The following is an 18,227-nucleotide window of genomic DNA, read 5'->3' as shown; positions in this document are numbered from 1 at the left end:
TTAACTAGCCAATGACAGGTCATAAGCCCTGTAAATATCTAGATTTCCACATTCCCTTTTAAAAAATATTAATATCCACCCAGTCTGCAAGCATTCAGACACACTCAAAACATTGTTGAATCGTTGTATAGCATTAAATGAAAGCACAACTGGTGTTTTATTTATATAATTTATTACAATGAACTTAATTTAGAATTTTACTCAACTTGAACTACGAGTATTTTTTCATGAAATTAATCGAATTCAATTTCTAAATACACACGTTTTTCTCAAGAGTCTTATCAACATCCTTGAGTTTTTTGTTCCCGCCTTCAAAACATATTGGAAACCGGGAATTTTCCTTTGGGGGTGAAATATTTAAACTGAAAATATTCTTTCGGACAAAAGAGATGTTTATTTTACCTCCGCAATATTTTTATTACACCTATCCTGAAAGATATATGATTATTGTTCGGATTCTTTCCCACTTTTTGTGTTTGGCATTGTACTTCGTACAAGTTTGACATCTTGAAATATTGTCGAGATTCCTTGATATTTTGGAGGAACACATTCGAAATGGGCTACCTCAGTTAGAAATTGAAATGATTCAGAAGTCTTTCTCTCATCGATAAAGATTTCTTTCCTTTTTGTTCATAAATTTGTGTAAAACACTTTTGTTTGGTTTTTACGCCAACCGGTTTGGAGGTAACTACCACATAGTCAGGACTTATGATAAAGAACAAGTAATACAGACATACTCATTAAAATTTACTTTTTATTATGTTGTTGTTAATTATCATAGCTTAACACGGGCAAAGCCTAAAAAACCATAATATAATGGTGAATAAGCAAACAATTATAATTTGAAATGAATAAACAAATAAATAACATACATTAAAAGGATTTAAAATTTTCAATGGATATTTTTGAAATACAACGATTTTAAAAACAACATAACGCTTTGCACCTGCAGTCAATCTACTAGACCAATTTTTTTCTAAGTCTAAGCATTTACAGGGCAATTGGCCTGTCATTGGCTGGTTTAAGTAGACACGCACAAAAAATACATCTAAATAACTCCCCGGGGAGGAAATTCAGCATGTCTAAAAACATTTGGACACACTGAAAACATTATTGATTAAATTTTGATGTTTAAAAAGAAATACACGCATTTAAAACAGCAAAAATTTCGTAGCATTTTTTATTAAATAAGGAAATTTAGTGTTTTTATATTTTGTTAGACTATTAAACAAAGCTCAAGAATTTTTTTTTGTATTTATATACTATCTTATCAGCGATATGATTTTTTAAAGTTTTGTGTTTCTGAAATAACTCCGCGTAGGACGTCAAAAAATCTTCTCTGTCAGTTCTCCCGATTGGATCAAACTGGATATCCTTCACATCTGTCACGTCATTTGTTAGTTCACATGAAACAGTGATGTCGTACAAAGTAGTGGGTTATTAAAAAAAAAATATATATTTTCGTACATTTTCAAGAAACTTTGCGGTACAATTTAATGCTCTAACTTTTACCGCGCGCAAGAAAACATTTTTACTATCTAATTTACCGTAGGAGTGAAGAACGGCTAAGAATATTAACAATGCGAATGTTGATGTGTGCAAAAAAGAGAAAGACCGAGAAAGGCATGGCATGACTAAATCCAACCAATACTTGAAGATGGACATGTCAAAAGTCGGAATAATCGGCGCGCGTGCATGAGATGTATGAATAATAATTTTAATCGTATTAGTAATAGATCCGATAGTGTACTGTCAGTTCCAGGATGCAGAACTAAGTTCGCACAGAGGCACTCCTTACATGTTGATTCAAGATCCTTCAATCTCCTAACCAAGGAACTACAAAACATTAAATCACTGGTACAGTTTAAAGTAGGTTTGAGGTCTTGGATTAACATGGAAGGAGCAGATAGACACATTCTTAAAAAAATAATTACATACTGCAAATAAATCATCTTTTCGTTATATCAACATATGTTAGTTTTCTTTTATTTTTCTTTTCTTTTCTTTTCATGTTCATGTCATACCATTATACGTATATATTCTGTACACTTTTAAATAATTAAAAAATAATGGCCCACGCTCAGACGCTGATGTCTTTGTGGGCATTTTTTCCAATTCATGTTTTAGCTTAAATTTAAGATGTATTTTTCTAAAGTGTATTTTTGTAATTATATTTCTTTGTAAATAATATGTGTATGGAAAAATGCACAAATAAAAAATATATATGAAAAAATGTCGAGAAACGAGATATGTATGCAAAGATGAGGCGTTGTTTCCTCTCTGGCTACCCTTACGGGGAAACGGCGTGATGGTTTTTTGTTGTTGTTCTGAAGTATCTCATTCTTTATTAAATTTAGCCTTCAATAGTCGTTCAAAAGATAAAAATAAAATAATTACATTTACTAGATTCCCTTTTTCATGGAATTATGTGTATTTTATTTATTTAACAGAAGAATAATTTGGTTTTGAATATTTTACTTCGACAGTATGATTTTAGGAAAATTTGAACGTCATTCGATGGCCGATATAAACATCAATATTTTGCTAGGAACTCACTGCAGAAAATAAAAAAATAATACTTAAAATGTTGATAAAATACTTAGTTTTGTACGTAAAGCCGCTTAAAATATATTTTGTACTTTGTGTGGTGGTGGTTGCTGATTTTATTTTTCATTTGCGGGGATTTTTTTAGTTAGGACAATTCACCACACTGAAAAGTTATGAAAGACGTGATAAATTGGTTGTAAAGTTTGGGAAGGAATCTTAGGGGAGTTATTTCTAACGTTGAATAAAAATACTATTTGATAAAAAATATGAATGGTGAAATATCTGACATCACAAAAACATTTGGTAAAAATCACCTTAAACAGTATTGAAAAAATTGAGTTACATACGCTTGCAAGATAATATTTTATAAAATCAAAAGATGCGATGACATGTTGCGAGCAAATAATAAAAAATTCTAATATCTTGAGAGATTGTAAAACTATAAAATTTGATGTACGAGGCATGTTTAGGAAGTACGTGTACTACATTTTTATATTTTTTTTTAGAAAAGGTGTATTTAAAAATACAGGAAATTGTTCATACACGTGTTGACTATTTTTCCCCTCACAATCGCCATCCCGTTAAATACATGTGGTGAGCCGTTGAACATTTGACGGGTACGGGATATTAAGGATAGTGTACAAGTTTGGATTTTGTCTTAAAGAAGAGACCATTGCAGGAGACTGCTGCGAGACATTGGATAGATTTATATGTAGTACTATTAAGTGTGTTATTTATTTATTTATTAACGGACATTGTCCATGTATACAATTTATAAGGTTTAAATATTACAATAAAAGAGTAGTTTAAAACATTTAAAGAAAAAAGAAAGAAGCATTGACAAACATAAGGGACATCGAGACAAGATCTGGACTATTTATTTAGTGCTCGTTTAAATCGTTGTAAACTTAAACCAAAAAAGTCCAGATCCTGTCTTGAGTTGTTGTTTAGATGTTTATTAAAACGTTTGTTTATGTGTAGTATTATTTGATAAGATGCATGTTTTTATTATGTTGTACACAGCTCAAAATAGGGCTCTTGGCGTCATAGAGTTAGGAAAACGTAATTATTTTTTTGTTATATGTATCTTTCTATGAATGAATAAAAAAATTAAAAAGGATTGACGTCAATTTTTATGTGTTTTAAACTAATAATGACACTTCACGGCAGTCCAAATGATCTATATTTATGTTTAACAAAATTTGATGCTAAGGCTCTACTTTTCAAGATAATTGAACAATAAAATAATGTATACAGGGGAGAAGGGATACAAGATTATGTTGACTGTGTTTATGACTTTACAAAATACCATTATTTCATTGTCATTATTTGTCTTTGGTACATGGTTTTATGTTCATTTTGTTTAGTTTCTTATATACATACTTGTTTCTTCATATAACTGTTGTAATAAGGAAATATCACATACTACGATTACCAATAAAAAATACATGAATTTAATTTACAAAAATTATTGTATTTTTAAATTCAATATGGATATTGTGGAGAAATAAATGTTTTCATACATAAATTAAAAAAGAACTTTAAAATAAATACGTCGCTCGAAAGACGCAACATTTTTGGCCTTGTCAGTTGTGACGTCAAGATTCGTGACAGTGTTCTTAACAGAGAGAGATAATTATTCTTATGCTAAAATAGAGTCAATGTTTAATATTTCTAGTCTACAAAAACGTAGAACTAATATTGACTCCATATATATGTTCGGCATACTAAATAGTATAATCGATGTTCCATCATTACTGGGACAAGTAAAATGCAATATTCCGACGCGTAGATTGAGAAACAATGAAGTACTGTTCATCGATCAGCATAGAAAACAACTATGGCCTAAATTCTCCAATGACCCGTCTTTGTCTTATTGTTAACTCAAGACAAGATCTAGACTTTTTTGGTTTAAGTTTACAACGATTTAAACGAGCACTAAATAAATAGTCCAGATCTTGTCTCGATGTTCCTTATGTTTGTCAATGCTTCTTTTCTTTTTTTTAATGTTTTAAAACTATTCTTTTATTGTAATATTTAAACCTTATAAATTGTATACATGGACAATGTCCGTTAATAAATAAATAAGTTAATAAACAAATTTGAATGGCAGGAACAAATAAACACGAATCGTGACGTATAAGGGGCGTGGCTAATGGAATGACCGTTTTTATGGGAATTTAAAATTACAAATTAAAAAATATTATTTATGCTACTAATAATTCGCGGTCTTTTTTTACTGGACAGTATTTTATAGACCTTTATAACTTTAATAATGTTTTTAAAAACTTGTTACTTCCCTATTGGTTAAGGCCGTATATAAAATAAATAAAATAAAAATAAAGAGTGGATGTCGGTTAAATACTGGACATAAAGCGTTAATTTAATGTTAATTAAAACAATTTAAGATTATATGGGCTATAAACATTGAGCAGGTTTCTTTAAATTATAAGTTTGTTTTAATACCCGAAAGGTTTGAAAACATAAATACGTTATATTTCAAAACTTCATTGTTTGACATTCATTCTTTATATCCTGTACTCCAATTTTTTTATTGACAACGTATCTTTGCCATCTATCAGCTAAGGTTTGATGAGTTACATTAAGCGGTTATGACTTACTGTTTCTGTCAAATCCGGTGATGAAATCTGGACATGGCGTGAAGGCGGATGTACCAGCTGGGGTGTGTGGCCAGCATAACCAGGTATCGAAGGTTCCACTGCAGTATAGACCTGAAACAAATCGAAAAATTATTTTTTTATTTGAATTTTAGATGTTACATTTTATTTAATTTTATTTGGCATTTTTATAGCAATCCTTGAATCAGTAAAAATAGCACAAAAATGGAGCATGAAGATCATTCTCAAAAAACCCTTGAGGTATTCAACGGAATATTTATTCGCTAAGTAAAAGATATTGGATGTAAGACAATTGTTTGTGAGGTGCCTACTACTTAAATTATATGATAAATTAAGTGAGGTCAAAAAACGCTACAAAATATAAACACTCGTTCAGCAACACAAATTTACTGCATTGTCCCATTTGTATCAACCGCCTTTTGTAAAAAGTAATACAATGTAATTGCTCCAAAAATATTTAATGATTTATTGCCAAATATAAAAGACTCAAAATGTAAAACAAATTATAAAATAAAAATAACTGCACATATAAATAGTGAAGCGAGAGATTTTTTCGAAAAATATATGTAAATCAAAAAACGTAGTACTTTTATTTATATTTTTATGTATTTTATTGCTTTATTTGTTTTATTATATGTTATACTTTATTATTTATGTTTAAGTAACATGTATTCTTGGCACATATATATATATACTTTATATTTGTATAATAACGATTTTTGATTTCTTACATTTGATAAGCTAGGCATTTATAATTAAGTAGTTTTAGTTTTTCTTTTTTATGTTATTGTTTTATTAGTATAGGACTACTCATGCTCTAAAGATAGAAAATCTACATTTTAGAACAGGCTGTGCCATGTTAGATGGAGACTATCATAAATACAGAACACTCCGTTTTCATTTTACATTAATTGGATTTATATAGATTCCCTGTTATTAAGTATGTTTATTATTTTTTGCAATAAATTTATAAATAAAAAAATAATGAAATTAAATAAAAATAATAAGAAATACAAGAGCCAATTAAAACAATCCACTGTAAATCTAATAAAAGGTAATGTATCTTTATCTTAGAGGATTAAACATGGGAGTCCACTATTTGCCGTTTTGAAGTTAAAAATACAGAAATTATCGCAATAAGCTATTTTATACGTGAATAAAATACCAAAGTCCACTTTCGTTATTAAAATACTTTTTAAAGTTGAAATACAAATCTGAAGTTCACTCTGTTTTATTGCAAAAAACATCCGTAGTCCAAGATACGCTATTTTAATATGTAATGTTATGTTATATATTTTTTTATTTGATAGTTCTTTATAGATTGAAATTATCTTATTTGGTTCAAAATAATTTATATCTTGAAAATTGCAGAAGCATTTGCAGACTCTACTTTGGCGTTCTATCCTTTCTGCCTATCCATACGGGGAAACGGCATGATCCTCGTTTCTCAAAATATGAAAAAGTAGAATTTCTTGAATTTTTTGGACGTTTTTGACCGTTGATTGTCTGTCAGGAGGAGGTTGTCAGGTTGCCTGGGGCTCGTCATCTGACAAGAGGCCCTCCACTATATCACATGAAGTTCTGCCACATTTATGAGAGGTCGTAAGCCCATTAAATGCCTAGACAATGCTTGAAAATATTGCATTTATTAAAATGTTCCCCATAATAATCATAAATAAGATTCCTGCATATCACAAACTTTTGCATTAATATTTTTTTGTACAAATATATCGGTAGTTATTAAAATCTTATACGCGAATCATAATTTATTCATATTCCAAAATTTTGTAGAACGCCCCGGGACTATGTCGTTAAATACAAAAATAAAGCAGAGCTTAGCTCGTTAAATTAATATTAGATTAATTCTGAGGGAGCATATTTTTAACAACCGCCAATTAAAAACCAACCCTTAACATTTAAATCTAATGTTCACATGTAGATCTGTCTACGTGGCCTGCTTTAGGGGTAGTGAATGAACGAAAAATGATGTACATGAATTTAGTAAATTTTATGAAATTAAAACCTCTCTGCTGATATTTTATTGATTCATCATCATTCTCTATCCACACCTAATGCTGATGATCAGTCTTACGCTTCAGGTGCCAGTCCACGGGCTAAGAAATATTTTAGTGTAAAAACACTATTTTAAATTATATTTCTTATCAATCATGTCGGGAATTGAACCCGATACGTCTTGCATAGTAGACAAATACACTGTCCATTACACCACAAGGTCTGTTTTTTTTTTTTAAATATTTTATCCGTATTAAATTATGATGAATGTGGGATGTAATTTTGTAATGTAATTTTATTTCGTTTTTTAAAATATAACTTAAACTCTAAACTTCATTGTCAAATAAAAAAATCAAAATTAAAAATGTGAATAGGGGCTAGATTTCTTATTGTCCATGCGCTCTGCAGCTGCAAGACGTTCTGTTATCTAGCTCATATATATCATAATTGTTATATATTATAATTGGAGACGAGGAACTAGAATCCCAACCGTCCATGCGCCTTGTAGCTGCAAGACGTGTTGGGATATTTATTTATTGTACAGCGCCCTTCAGGTGATTTTCACGAAAATGGCGGTATATAAATTATCCAAACATTATTATTATTATTATCATATAATGAGTTTGGAAGAAGAGAAAAGGAGGAACTAAGGAAAGAAAAAGGGGATAAAAATAAAAATGAGAAATAAAAACAGTAAAAACTCAAGGAGTTCAGGATTCTGGGATATATCATTGGGTGATTATGGATGACTAGTTACGTCGTTCAAAGTAGTTCGTTTTCATCACAATCATTTTGATGAATTTTTTCTTGCACTTTTGAGAAACTTCGCCTTAAAATTAAATGCTCTAATTTTTACCGCGCGAAAGAAAACATGTTTATACCCAATTTCCCGTTGCACTGAACATTCTCATCAGTAATGAGAAATTGTCTACAATTGAGGTTGGTAGAAGTGATATGTTTCATTTTGATCTCTCAATAAAAACAGGAATATTAATATGATAACCGGAAAAAAAACATTACTTAGAGCAATTTAAAAATAAAATTTAAAACGAGCTCAAATAATTAACAAATTACAATAGAAATGAAGAACATTTAAAAAAACGTAAAATATGAGTCTAGGCATTCACAGGGCTTATGACCTGTCAATGGCTGGTTTAAGTGGCCACTTTACACACTGTGTAACATTCACCATTCACCCATATTTAAACATATATATTCTTTCAGTTCATTCATTTGTTGATGTTTGTGAAGTTAAAGAGCTGAAACCTTTATTTATGCGGGTGAGATTCTTTCCTTTATTACCTTCTCTTAAATATTCTTCATCTCTGTTGTAATATGTTAATATAAACAGCTCTCCAGGGAGTTGAATCCAGTCCTTGTCTACATCAGTTTGGACAAACTCAAAATATTGTGCTCAAATAATTTTTTAAAAAAGCATGTTGAAAATTACCCAAAAATAACAGGTTTAAAGTGTACGGTAAAAGTAATCAAAATCAGCGAAAGTATTCTGGAAAGATAAAAAAAAAAGTGACGATCGGTAATTTAAAAATAAGAATTACCGTATTTTTAAGACCTGTACTCTGGAAATGCAACCAAAAATTAGAGTGCGTCTTACCGTTCAATAGATATTTTTTTTCTAAAAATTATTAGATTTGTTCGGAGGTGCGTCTTATGGTCCGATGCGTCTTATCGTCTGTAAAACTGGGTAAAAAAGATAAAAATAAAAAACATGCTTAAATGAACAAAAACCGAAAAGCGAAAGTAAAAGAGCTGTAACCATGTGGGTGAGATTCTATTCCGTTGCAACAAATTTAGACTTGAGTAACTTCCCAAGGAAGAAAATCCAACCTGTCTGTAAGCATTTTGACATACAAAAAACATTGTTAGAAATACCACATTGTAAAACGAGGCTTGCACAGAGACATGCATATTTTATAGGCCCAAAATTTTTTGATTCTTTATTTACTGATATTATTTAATTGATTCCAAACTTTCAAAATTTTTTTTTTTTTTTTTAAAAAAAAACGCACTTTCCTGGATTCAAACTAAAGATATAAACTCTTCTTTTTAATAATATATTTGTTGCCCTTTAATAATAAGGAATATTTTTATGTTTTTCTTAAAAATATTTTTTATTACCTTTTTTTAATTGCTATAAAAATATCAAATAAGCTTTTACAGAATATTTTATTTTCTCTATGTTACACAAAAATATTATAACTATCCATTATTTATTATAGGAGCAAAAATTCATTTTCTTGTATACCCACGAACAGGCCATGCCTTTGTGGGATTTTTTGTTAACTATTTTTACTATTAATATGTATTTCATTGCTATGTTTTTATGCTTTATTTTTTCGATATTCTGTTTTACCTCTTATGTACACTGTAAAAAAATAGATTTAAAAAAAAAGTCTGTTAATTCAGTTATCAAATAGAGATTTGATCTGTGTTAAAATTACATAGGTTTATGTAGAGGTTTTTGTTTCTAATACACAAGTTTTGAGGGATTCAGTATATTTTTTTCTCGTATATTCATACGTCCGTCCGGATATTTAAACAGAGATGGGTTTAATTCCCCAGAAAGCATCCCCTCCGTGACAACAAGACGTGACAGAGACAAAATTTAACATTTAACATAGCAAACATTTCGTGGTTGGGTTTTTTGTCAATAAGGGAGGGCCCAGGACCCCGTTTATTCGGGTAATTGTAAATATAAACGAGGATTCTATATTCACCGGTTTTATTACTTTTAAAAAATAAAATATTTCGCTGAATTTTAAATCGGATTACTATTTTTAGAACATATAAGAAGTATAGGCATTTCCGGGGTCATAACCTGTCATCGGTTAGTTTCATTTCAGTTCAGAGCCGAAATATGACGTTTATTGTCAAAAAAAATTATATACATACTTCCGTTACAAAACAAAAACGAAATAAGTGTTTGACATACAAATATTGTAGGAAAATATTACTTGCAGCCTTATTAGATACAAAAATACCTTTTCTAAAACTATGTTTACTATAACGTATGAGGGTATTAAAAGCAAACTTAGAAATCTCCATTGAAAGCGTTACTGAGATATTTGCGAAAAACTTTGACAAAATAATTGTGCAATTAATTGTTATTTATTCATATTTTTTCTCTTACAAACTATAATTAATAATAAAAATAACGTGACCTCACTGGGGTTACTCGTGCCGAGGACACTTACTTTTACAATATACTTTTTTAAAATATTTTTACATTTGAGAATAAACAAAGAAGACTCACTTAATAAACAGAAATAATTAACAAAATGTTCAGACAGTTTTAAACACTACGTATTTATGTTTATAATCTATGAATGTACATGTACATCTATATTACTTATAATACAAAACGCACAATGAAAAAACAAAAACCTAACATTAGCTATACACTTGTGGAGCAGTTGATTCAATATTGGTTTGGGCGAATGAGACAATCCATCTTACCTAGCTCCACTATCCATTTTTTATAGCCTTTTAAAACATTTTCTCGTTACTTATTGTTTTAATAGATTGTGGAAGTAGGTTATAGATTTTAATTGAACAATACTCAAAATCCTTTTGTCCGAAAGTGGTATTAGTTTGTATTTGTTTAAGTTGTCTTTGTGTTGAGGATTTAGTGATTATATAATAACAATACATGTGCCAGCCAGGATTTGTAGACGTTACCACCTGTTTCATGTACCAATAAGTAAAACATCGTATGTTAAAAATGCTTTTTTTCGTAGGACTTTTTCAATGTACAATACAAAATTTAAAAATATAGATTATACAAACATCACTCTGTCAGATTTAAAATTTACACTAAAAATGTATTTTGTAACTTAGTAGACATTATAATAATAAATATGTAAATATCCCCCCCCCCCTCCTTATCCTCTCTTCAAGCATTTTTGTCCTTATCCCGCCCAATTTACAGTAACTCAATGTTCTTAAAATTAATATTTAAAAAATCTTTGATTATTGAGTACATGAAAATAACATTTTTATATGTATAAATTGTATGTGTTTATTTGATATGTAATATATATTTTCTTTACTAACTTTGTATACTATGTGGAAATCTGTTATTAGTTCTGAGTTTATACACTATATCTGTTTGTTTACTAAAAATATGTATGTAGAACTGTTGATTTTCCTAATAAAATAAAATAAATAAATAAACAAAATAAAATATTATTTGTATGCTTCACTAACTCAATTGAGAATGATAAGTTTGCGATGTCAACGAGAAAAATTGAAATCTTTTTTTGCAAGGTTAGGAGATGGTTTTGAATTACGCTATTATTTAGGTAGGTAGGTTTTTATGTATAGTTTATTTTGAAATCAAGATGGTTTTTGGTGGAGATTTCTAAGTTTGATTCTATTCATCATTATTCCCTTTCCGCACCTAATAGTGCATAGGACACTGCATTGGTACACCAATTGCACCATCAAGGTAAGATTATCAGCCTTACGCTAGGTCTTACGCTAGGGACTATGAAATATTTTAGTGTAAAAACACCCCTTTAAAAAATATTTCATATCAAACATGTCGTGAGTCAAACTCAAGACCTCTTGCATGGTAGGCAAATGCGCTGACCATTACACCACAAAGCCGACAAAGTAATAAACGTCTCTACTTTTCGATAAATAATATGTTTTGTAATATAACAGATAATAACGAAACAATTTTCTTACTCGTTAGTATAAGTTAATAATTTTAAAATTCCTAAATTCCATACAAGTCATGGTCAAAATAGCTTTGTCTTCAAAGGCGTTAAAAATTATAATTATCTTACCAATGAACTTAAAACTATTAAAAATAATATATCAATGAATAAATTTAAAGTTAATCTGAAGAATTTTTTTGAACACGTGTAAAAAGAACATTAAATTTTAATTTGTATGAATGTATTATTGTTTTATGTTTTTTCTTTATATATCCTATGTTTTTTTTTTTTTCATGTACTCGTATTTAAAATTATGTAAACTCCTATCAATAAACAACTAAAACAGTGTAAGTCACTCTCCAAGCACAAGAGTTAGTCTCTTTTTTTAGAAAGTTACAATGATAACATTTACTAGATGTGTGAAGGTAGATATGTTTAGAATTTTACAAAAACATGAACTTTTTATGAAATTTATTAATGAAAAAAAATATTAAAAAGTTGGAGGATTTTATACTTGTCTTTACACAGAATATGACCCAGATAGGAGATTTCGCGGACCTTTATACATTTTAACAATTGTCAGTTATAATTAGCTCTCTTCAGGATCTCTACATGGCTCACCAAATCTGTCCACGGTACACGAAGCATTTTTCTGTGAAGCCACATCTCGAATGCCTCCAACAATTAACTAATGGATCTTATCCCATTTCATTTTAACAGTGTCTACTAAATATCAAATCTAAAAATACGCGTATTAATGTTTATTAAACTACGAATATGTAAACATGTATTAATGATACTACGTTAAAGGCAGCCATTGAATCGGACAGTTACAAATGCGTACAAGAATTAGATTGTAAATCTCCTCTCAATGACTCGCGTTAAAAAGAGGAACAAGTTAAATAATAAGAACAATTTTATTTACAATAAAATATTAAGATAATAAGATTAGTGGGGTCTCAAATATTATGTCAATGTATAACTTCGTATCTAACCAACGGAAGCTGGTTGAAAAAAAAAATCGACTTGTGGTTCCACGGCTCGTATCGTGGACTCACGGATCAAAGGTCTGAGGTTTGCAACCCGCTCTACAACATACTGAGTGAGTCCTTCACAAATAAATATAGATAAAAAATGATGATGACGTAATATTTAATATGGATCAAATCTGGAAATTTGTGATAACAGAGAAGAAAAACGTTTTAAGAATGGAATATGGAAGTCTGGGCATTTAAAGAGCTGATAACTTGTAATTGGCTGGTTTATGTGGCCACTTTACACACGGTGTAACATTCACTATTTTTTTATGTTAAACATCCATGTTTCCTCAATTCTCTCATCTGTTGACTTCTGTGAAGTAAAAGAGCTTAAATCTTTACTTTGTGGGTGAGATTCATCCAGCTGAACCAATTCACTTACTAGGCAACGACTGAAAACAACCTTCTAATTTTTATACCAGTTAGTTTGAGGCAGAATGAGGAATGTAACGCAGTGTATAAAGTGGCTGCTTAAACCAGCCAATGACTGGTCATAAGCCCTGTTAATGCCAAGATCTCCATATTTCCTTTTCAAAATGCTTTCCTTCGATGTTGCAACAAATTTTTATCTAAATAACTCCCCTGGGAAGAAATCCGCTTGGTTACAAACATTTGGACATACTTAAAAATAAAACTGCTGATTAAATCTACCCACTTATGTCAGAGACTCCCCTTACATTTAAATAAATATTGAAGTATCGCAAACTAAATATTTGAGTTTTTCTGTCTCTTTCTTCATTCCTTCCCTCTCTTCATAGTTTAGTGTAGGCGTTTACTTTATATTAGTCTTAAATTTTGTATGAAATTACAAACATTTTTTACCTAGAATATGTATATATATATCCATAAGATTTGGAAAAATCGCAGTATAACCAATAACACCAAAAAAAAACTGGCGAAGGCCGTTGTTTTCTCAGTGTTCATGTATGATGTAGAGTGTTGGACACTGAGGAAATCTGAAAATAAAAAAATTGAAGCTTTCGAAATGTGATGTTGGCGGCGAATGCTGCGGATTCCGTGGACTGGACTGGACATAGAAGAGAGACTAACATCCATGTGCGAGAAAATAATCCTGCAGCTTTTTGGGCATATTTCCAGAGGGAACTCTGATGGTTTGGAGAAAACTATTCCCCTGGGAAGTGTCGAAGGGACATGGTCGCGTGGACGTCAACCGACGAGATGGAGCGGCACAGTCACTGAATTAACAGAATCGTCACTGACGAATGCCTATAGAAGGGCACAAGACCGTTCCAGATGGGGGGAGACTATCCACAGACGAACCATGCCTAAAGTCAGGCGTAATCACCATCCTCAGATATGAGGCATGGATTGAAGAGATGTGTTTGGGTAGGTAGGAAGAAATTGCCCCAATGCAATACGCTCGCCCTTATACATATGTAAGATGTATACGTATAATAAGGAACATATACATTTTAAATATCAATGTATATGTTCCTTATCAAATAGAACTTAATATTCTGTTCATATTGTATTTTATAACATTATGAACCTAGCTGCTTTAAACCTTTAATTGTAATTCTTTAGCTTATTAAAAAAATAGAAATATTTATATTTATTGCTTTAATTTTTTTAAAACCAACTTAACTTTTAAACACAGTTCTATATTTTATTACTTTATATTGTATTTTTTTTAAATTTATGTTGTTAATACACTCATCTTTTTATTTTTATACCAACTATACTTTTTAACACTGTTCCTACATTTTATTTCTTTATATTGTGTTTTTTTTTTAAATCTATGTTGTTTATATACTCATCTTCTTTTTTATACCAACTTTACTTCTTAACACTGTTCTATCTTTTGTTGCTTTATATTGTATTTTTTAAATTTAATGTTGTTTTTATACTTACATTTTGTAAAACTTTCATGTATGTAAAAGCCTTATGGGCGTGAAAAAATAATAAAATAAAAAATAAAATAAAATATAAAGTGTAAAATAAATAAATTAATATTTTCTTACGTTTGATTCATTTCGTAAATAAACTTATCCCCCTTTAACACTACGTGTCTGTAATGCGATTATACATTTCAAAATTAAGAAAGCCATTAAATTTCGATATTTTTCTCTGGTACTTTATTCCCATCGCCATCGCATCGCCATGACAGCTCTGAAAATGAAATATTACCAAAGAAAAATTATTCCCAGATATTTTAAGCCGCTGAAAAGCAAATGTCATAACAGTTCATTTTCAAGATAAACTTCAACTTATAAAACTTGTATATGAAATTGAAAGAATTTATTTCCAAATCAAATGCCGCCTCCAAACTACACTTTTATTTATTTTCTTATTCTTCTTTATTATTAATACTTTTATCAGGAGGTTAGCGCGTTTGTTTATTATACGCGAAGTCTCATTTCCCAACAAAGTTAACAATATGAGTTTATGTTCCTTTAATTATGTTTATTTTATTATAATATCAACATTTTCAATTGGTCAACTATATTATGAAAATCCCTCTCCTCCACTCCTCCACTCTATTTCCTCATCCCATAACCTTCTTACGTGCTCTTTTTTTTCTCATTTCTTATATAATATATTATTTTTCTCTTGTTCTCTCATTATATTTGTGAAAAACTTTAACTGGATGTATGTACTATTTTTTGATATTTTGTATTCTTATATAACAACTGTTGCCTTTCCTTAATAAATAAAATAAAAAATAAAAATAAAATCTAAATATAAATATACGAGTCTGATTTCTTTTTATCACTAGCAATATTATTCTTAAACTTTTCTTTATATTTAAAAATGTTTTTCCTTTTTTCAAATTTCTGTATTAATTTCGTTAATATTCTTTGTTGCTTATGTGTATTTACCTACTTGTTACTTTTGTTTTATATATGCAGTTTTATAATTTTTTGTTATGCATTTATACATGTATTTTTTTCTATATTTTTGTTCAATGTATGTTTAAGGCAATTTATGCCGTTTATGTAAAAATAAATAAATAAATAAGTTAATTTCCTTTGTTTTTAACCACTAATTTACCACTTGAGGTTAAAAACAAAGTTGTTTTATTTATTTTATTATAATAAATAACCACAAAGTTAGTGCTTCAAATATAAACTTTATAAGTTTATTTTCATTTTTATTTTTCATTCTGCGTAATACTTTTTCTATGTTTTTTATCTCAGTAAAATGGCTTAAGAGTGCAAAGTCCAATCTACCGTAAAAAACAAAACATATTTAATTTTAATATAACAACGTAGAGATTGAAAACATAAACTAAATTACAACACTTGTGTAGTTAAGTCCATCAGAGATTTGGAAGTTGTTTTGGACTATAAACTGACATACAACGACAATATAGATAATAGAGTAAACAAATCACTGAAATTACTTGGCTTCATTAATAGAATATCCTCTAATTTTACTAATGTCCGCTCTATCAAAACTCTTTATTGCTCGACTGTTCGCCCTTCTCGTATCCATTCTATGCGAATCGCAATAATCAAATTGAATAAGTCCAACATCGCTTGCTTCGAAAAGTAGCGTGGATGCTTGGACTAGAGAGAGGTAATTATTTTTATGCTGATATAGAGCACATGTTAAATATTTCTATTCTACAAAAACGTACACCCAATATTGATTCCATATATATGTTCGGCATACTAAATGGTATAATTACAGATATATAATAATGAGTATAATCGATGTTCAATTATTACAATGAAAGCATCCACCCCTTTCCCGAAACTGTTCATAAAGACTTGAGTCTTTCTTCAGTTTCGCATATCAATATCAATTTTTTTTTTTAAAACTAATTAAGCGAAAATGTAATATTTCTTTACAATCAAACCGCGAAAATAACAAAACAAATAAACTTTAAAAACTTTCATTGTACCCCTCACTGCGGTATTGTCAGTTTGTGATCAATCAAATACACATGGTCAGCACAATCACCCCTTTCTAATTTCCCAGTATTACAGTGGAGGAATACAGTGTTAGTTCCAAATTGAGACCGCGGCCGCACGCTCCAGATCCCGCATCGGAAAGGAAGAAGAACGTAGTAATACAAACAAATAAATCAAACGACACGAAACCCAAATACATATGGGAAACATTAGAATAATTTGCCCTATACAACATGCACTCAATCAACAGAAGAAAAACAATACGTATCTATAACAAATCACAGTGGAACATCAAATCATCAAGACACTACCGGCAAAATCCTAACACAGATCCTAACATGATCCCTATCGAACTCAGGCGAAATTACTTTTCGTCATAGTACTGAATTCCTCGCAAAAACCATTTTCCTAATACCAACAGTAGAAACAATCCTATGTTCAATTATTACTCGGACAAGTCGAATTCTATATTCCGACTCGTAGGTTGAGAAACAATGAAGTACTGTTCATCAATCAGCATAGAACAAACAATGGCCTCAATTTTCTAATGACCATTCTTTATCGTTAATTCAAGACAAGATCTGGACTTTTTTGGTTTAAGTTTACAGTGATTTAAACGAGCACTCAATAAATATTCCTGATCTTGTTTTAATATCCCTTACGTGAATGCTTTTTTCTTTTTTATGAAATGTTTTGAACTATTCTTTTATTATTTTATGAAAACCCTATAAATTGTGTAAATAGATAATTCCTGTTAATAAATCAATAAAACAAATATTAATAAAAACAGTACTTACTTCATAATAGTAAACATTAATTCATTTATTTATTAAATTATATAAACATAAAATTATAATATCAATATAAAGTTGCTTTGACTGTCTAACTAGGGTACATATTATGTAACCCTGTTCTAAGACACTCAAAAATATGTATTTTACTACCAAAAAAGCGGAATGAATAAATATACTTTTTTTATTTAGTTTTTTATGTTTGCAAACCCTTACGGATTACATACATTTAACAAATTATTTTTTCTTGTAGTTTTGTCTTGTATGTCAAGATGGCACACGAAATGGAAGTCCTTCAAGTAGATCAGCGGATTATTTTTTTCTACGAGCCTAAAAGTTTTAACTGTTTCTCGGGGAATCAGATTTATTTTTTAAAACGAGAATATGGAAGTTTAGACATTAACAGAGCTTCTGACATGTCATTGGCTGGTTTAAGAGGACACTTTAGGCACTGTCTTTGGACCAAATCTATACCTACCTACCCGTCCTTCCCATTTTCTAGTTCACTCCATGTAACAATAATACTACGTGTGAATGAATGCCGGTAACAACATTAAAAATCATGACAAAATCTAACATTAACGAGTGAAGTGCTTTATTAATATTTCCACAAGCGAGCTGTGCCTGCGTCATTTGAGAC

At 29.8% G+C, this 18,227-nt stretch overlaps 1 protein-coding gene across 1 annotated transcript in view; it reads right to left on the bottom strand.

Moving 5' to 3' along the window:
- The window catches only part of LOC148281563 (calcitonin receptor-like), a 281,467-nt gene that overhangs the window by 215,913 nt on the left and 47,327 nt on the right, over positions 1–18,227 (bottom strand). The window contains 1 exon segment of the mRNA XM_088226522.1: positions 5,169–5,279. Coding sequence (XP_088082648.1) covers positions 5,169–5,279 — 111 coding nt within the window.

The sequence above is a fragment of the Micrasema longulum genome, unplaced genomic scaffold (genome assembly GCF_059751315.1).
Source record: "Micrasema longulum isolate JH-2025_06_02 unplaced genomic scaffold, ASM5975131v1 h1tg000436l, whole genome shotgun sequence".
Classification (NCBI taxonomy): Eukaryota; Metazoa; Arthropoda; class Insecta; order Trichoptera; family Brachycentridae; genus Micrasema; species Micrasema longulum.
Note: the sequence above shows the minus strand (reverse complement) of the source record. Positions and strands in the feature narration are given on the sequence as shown.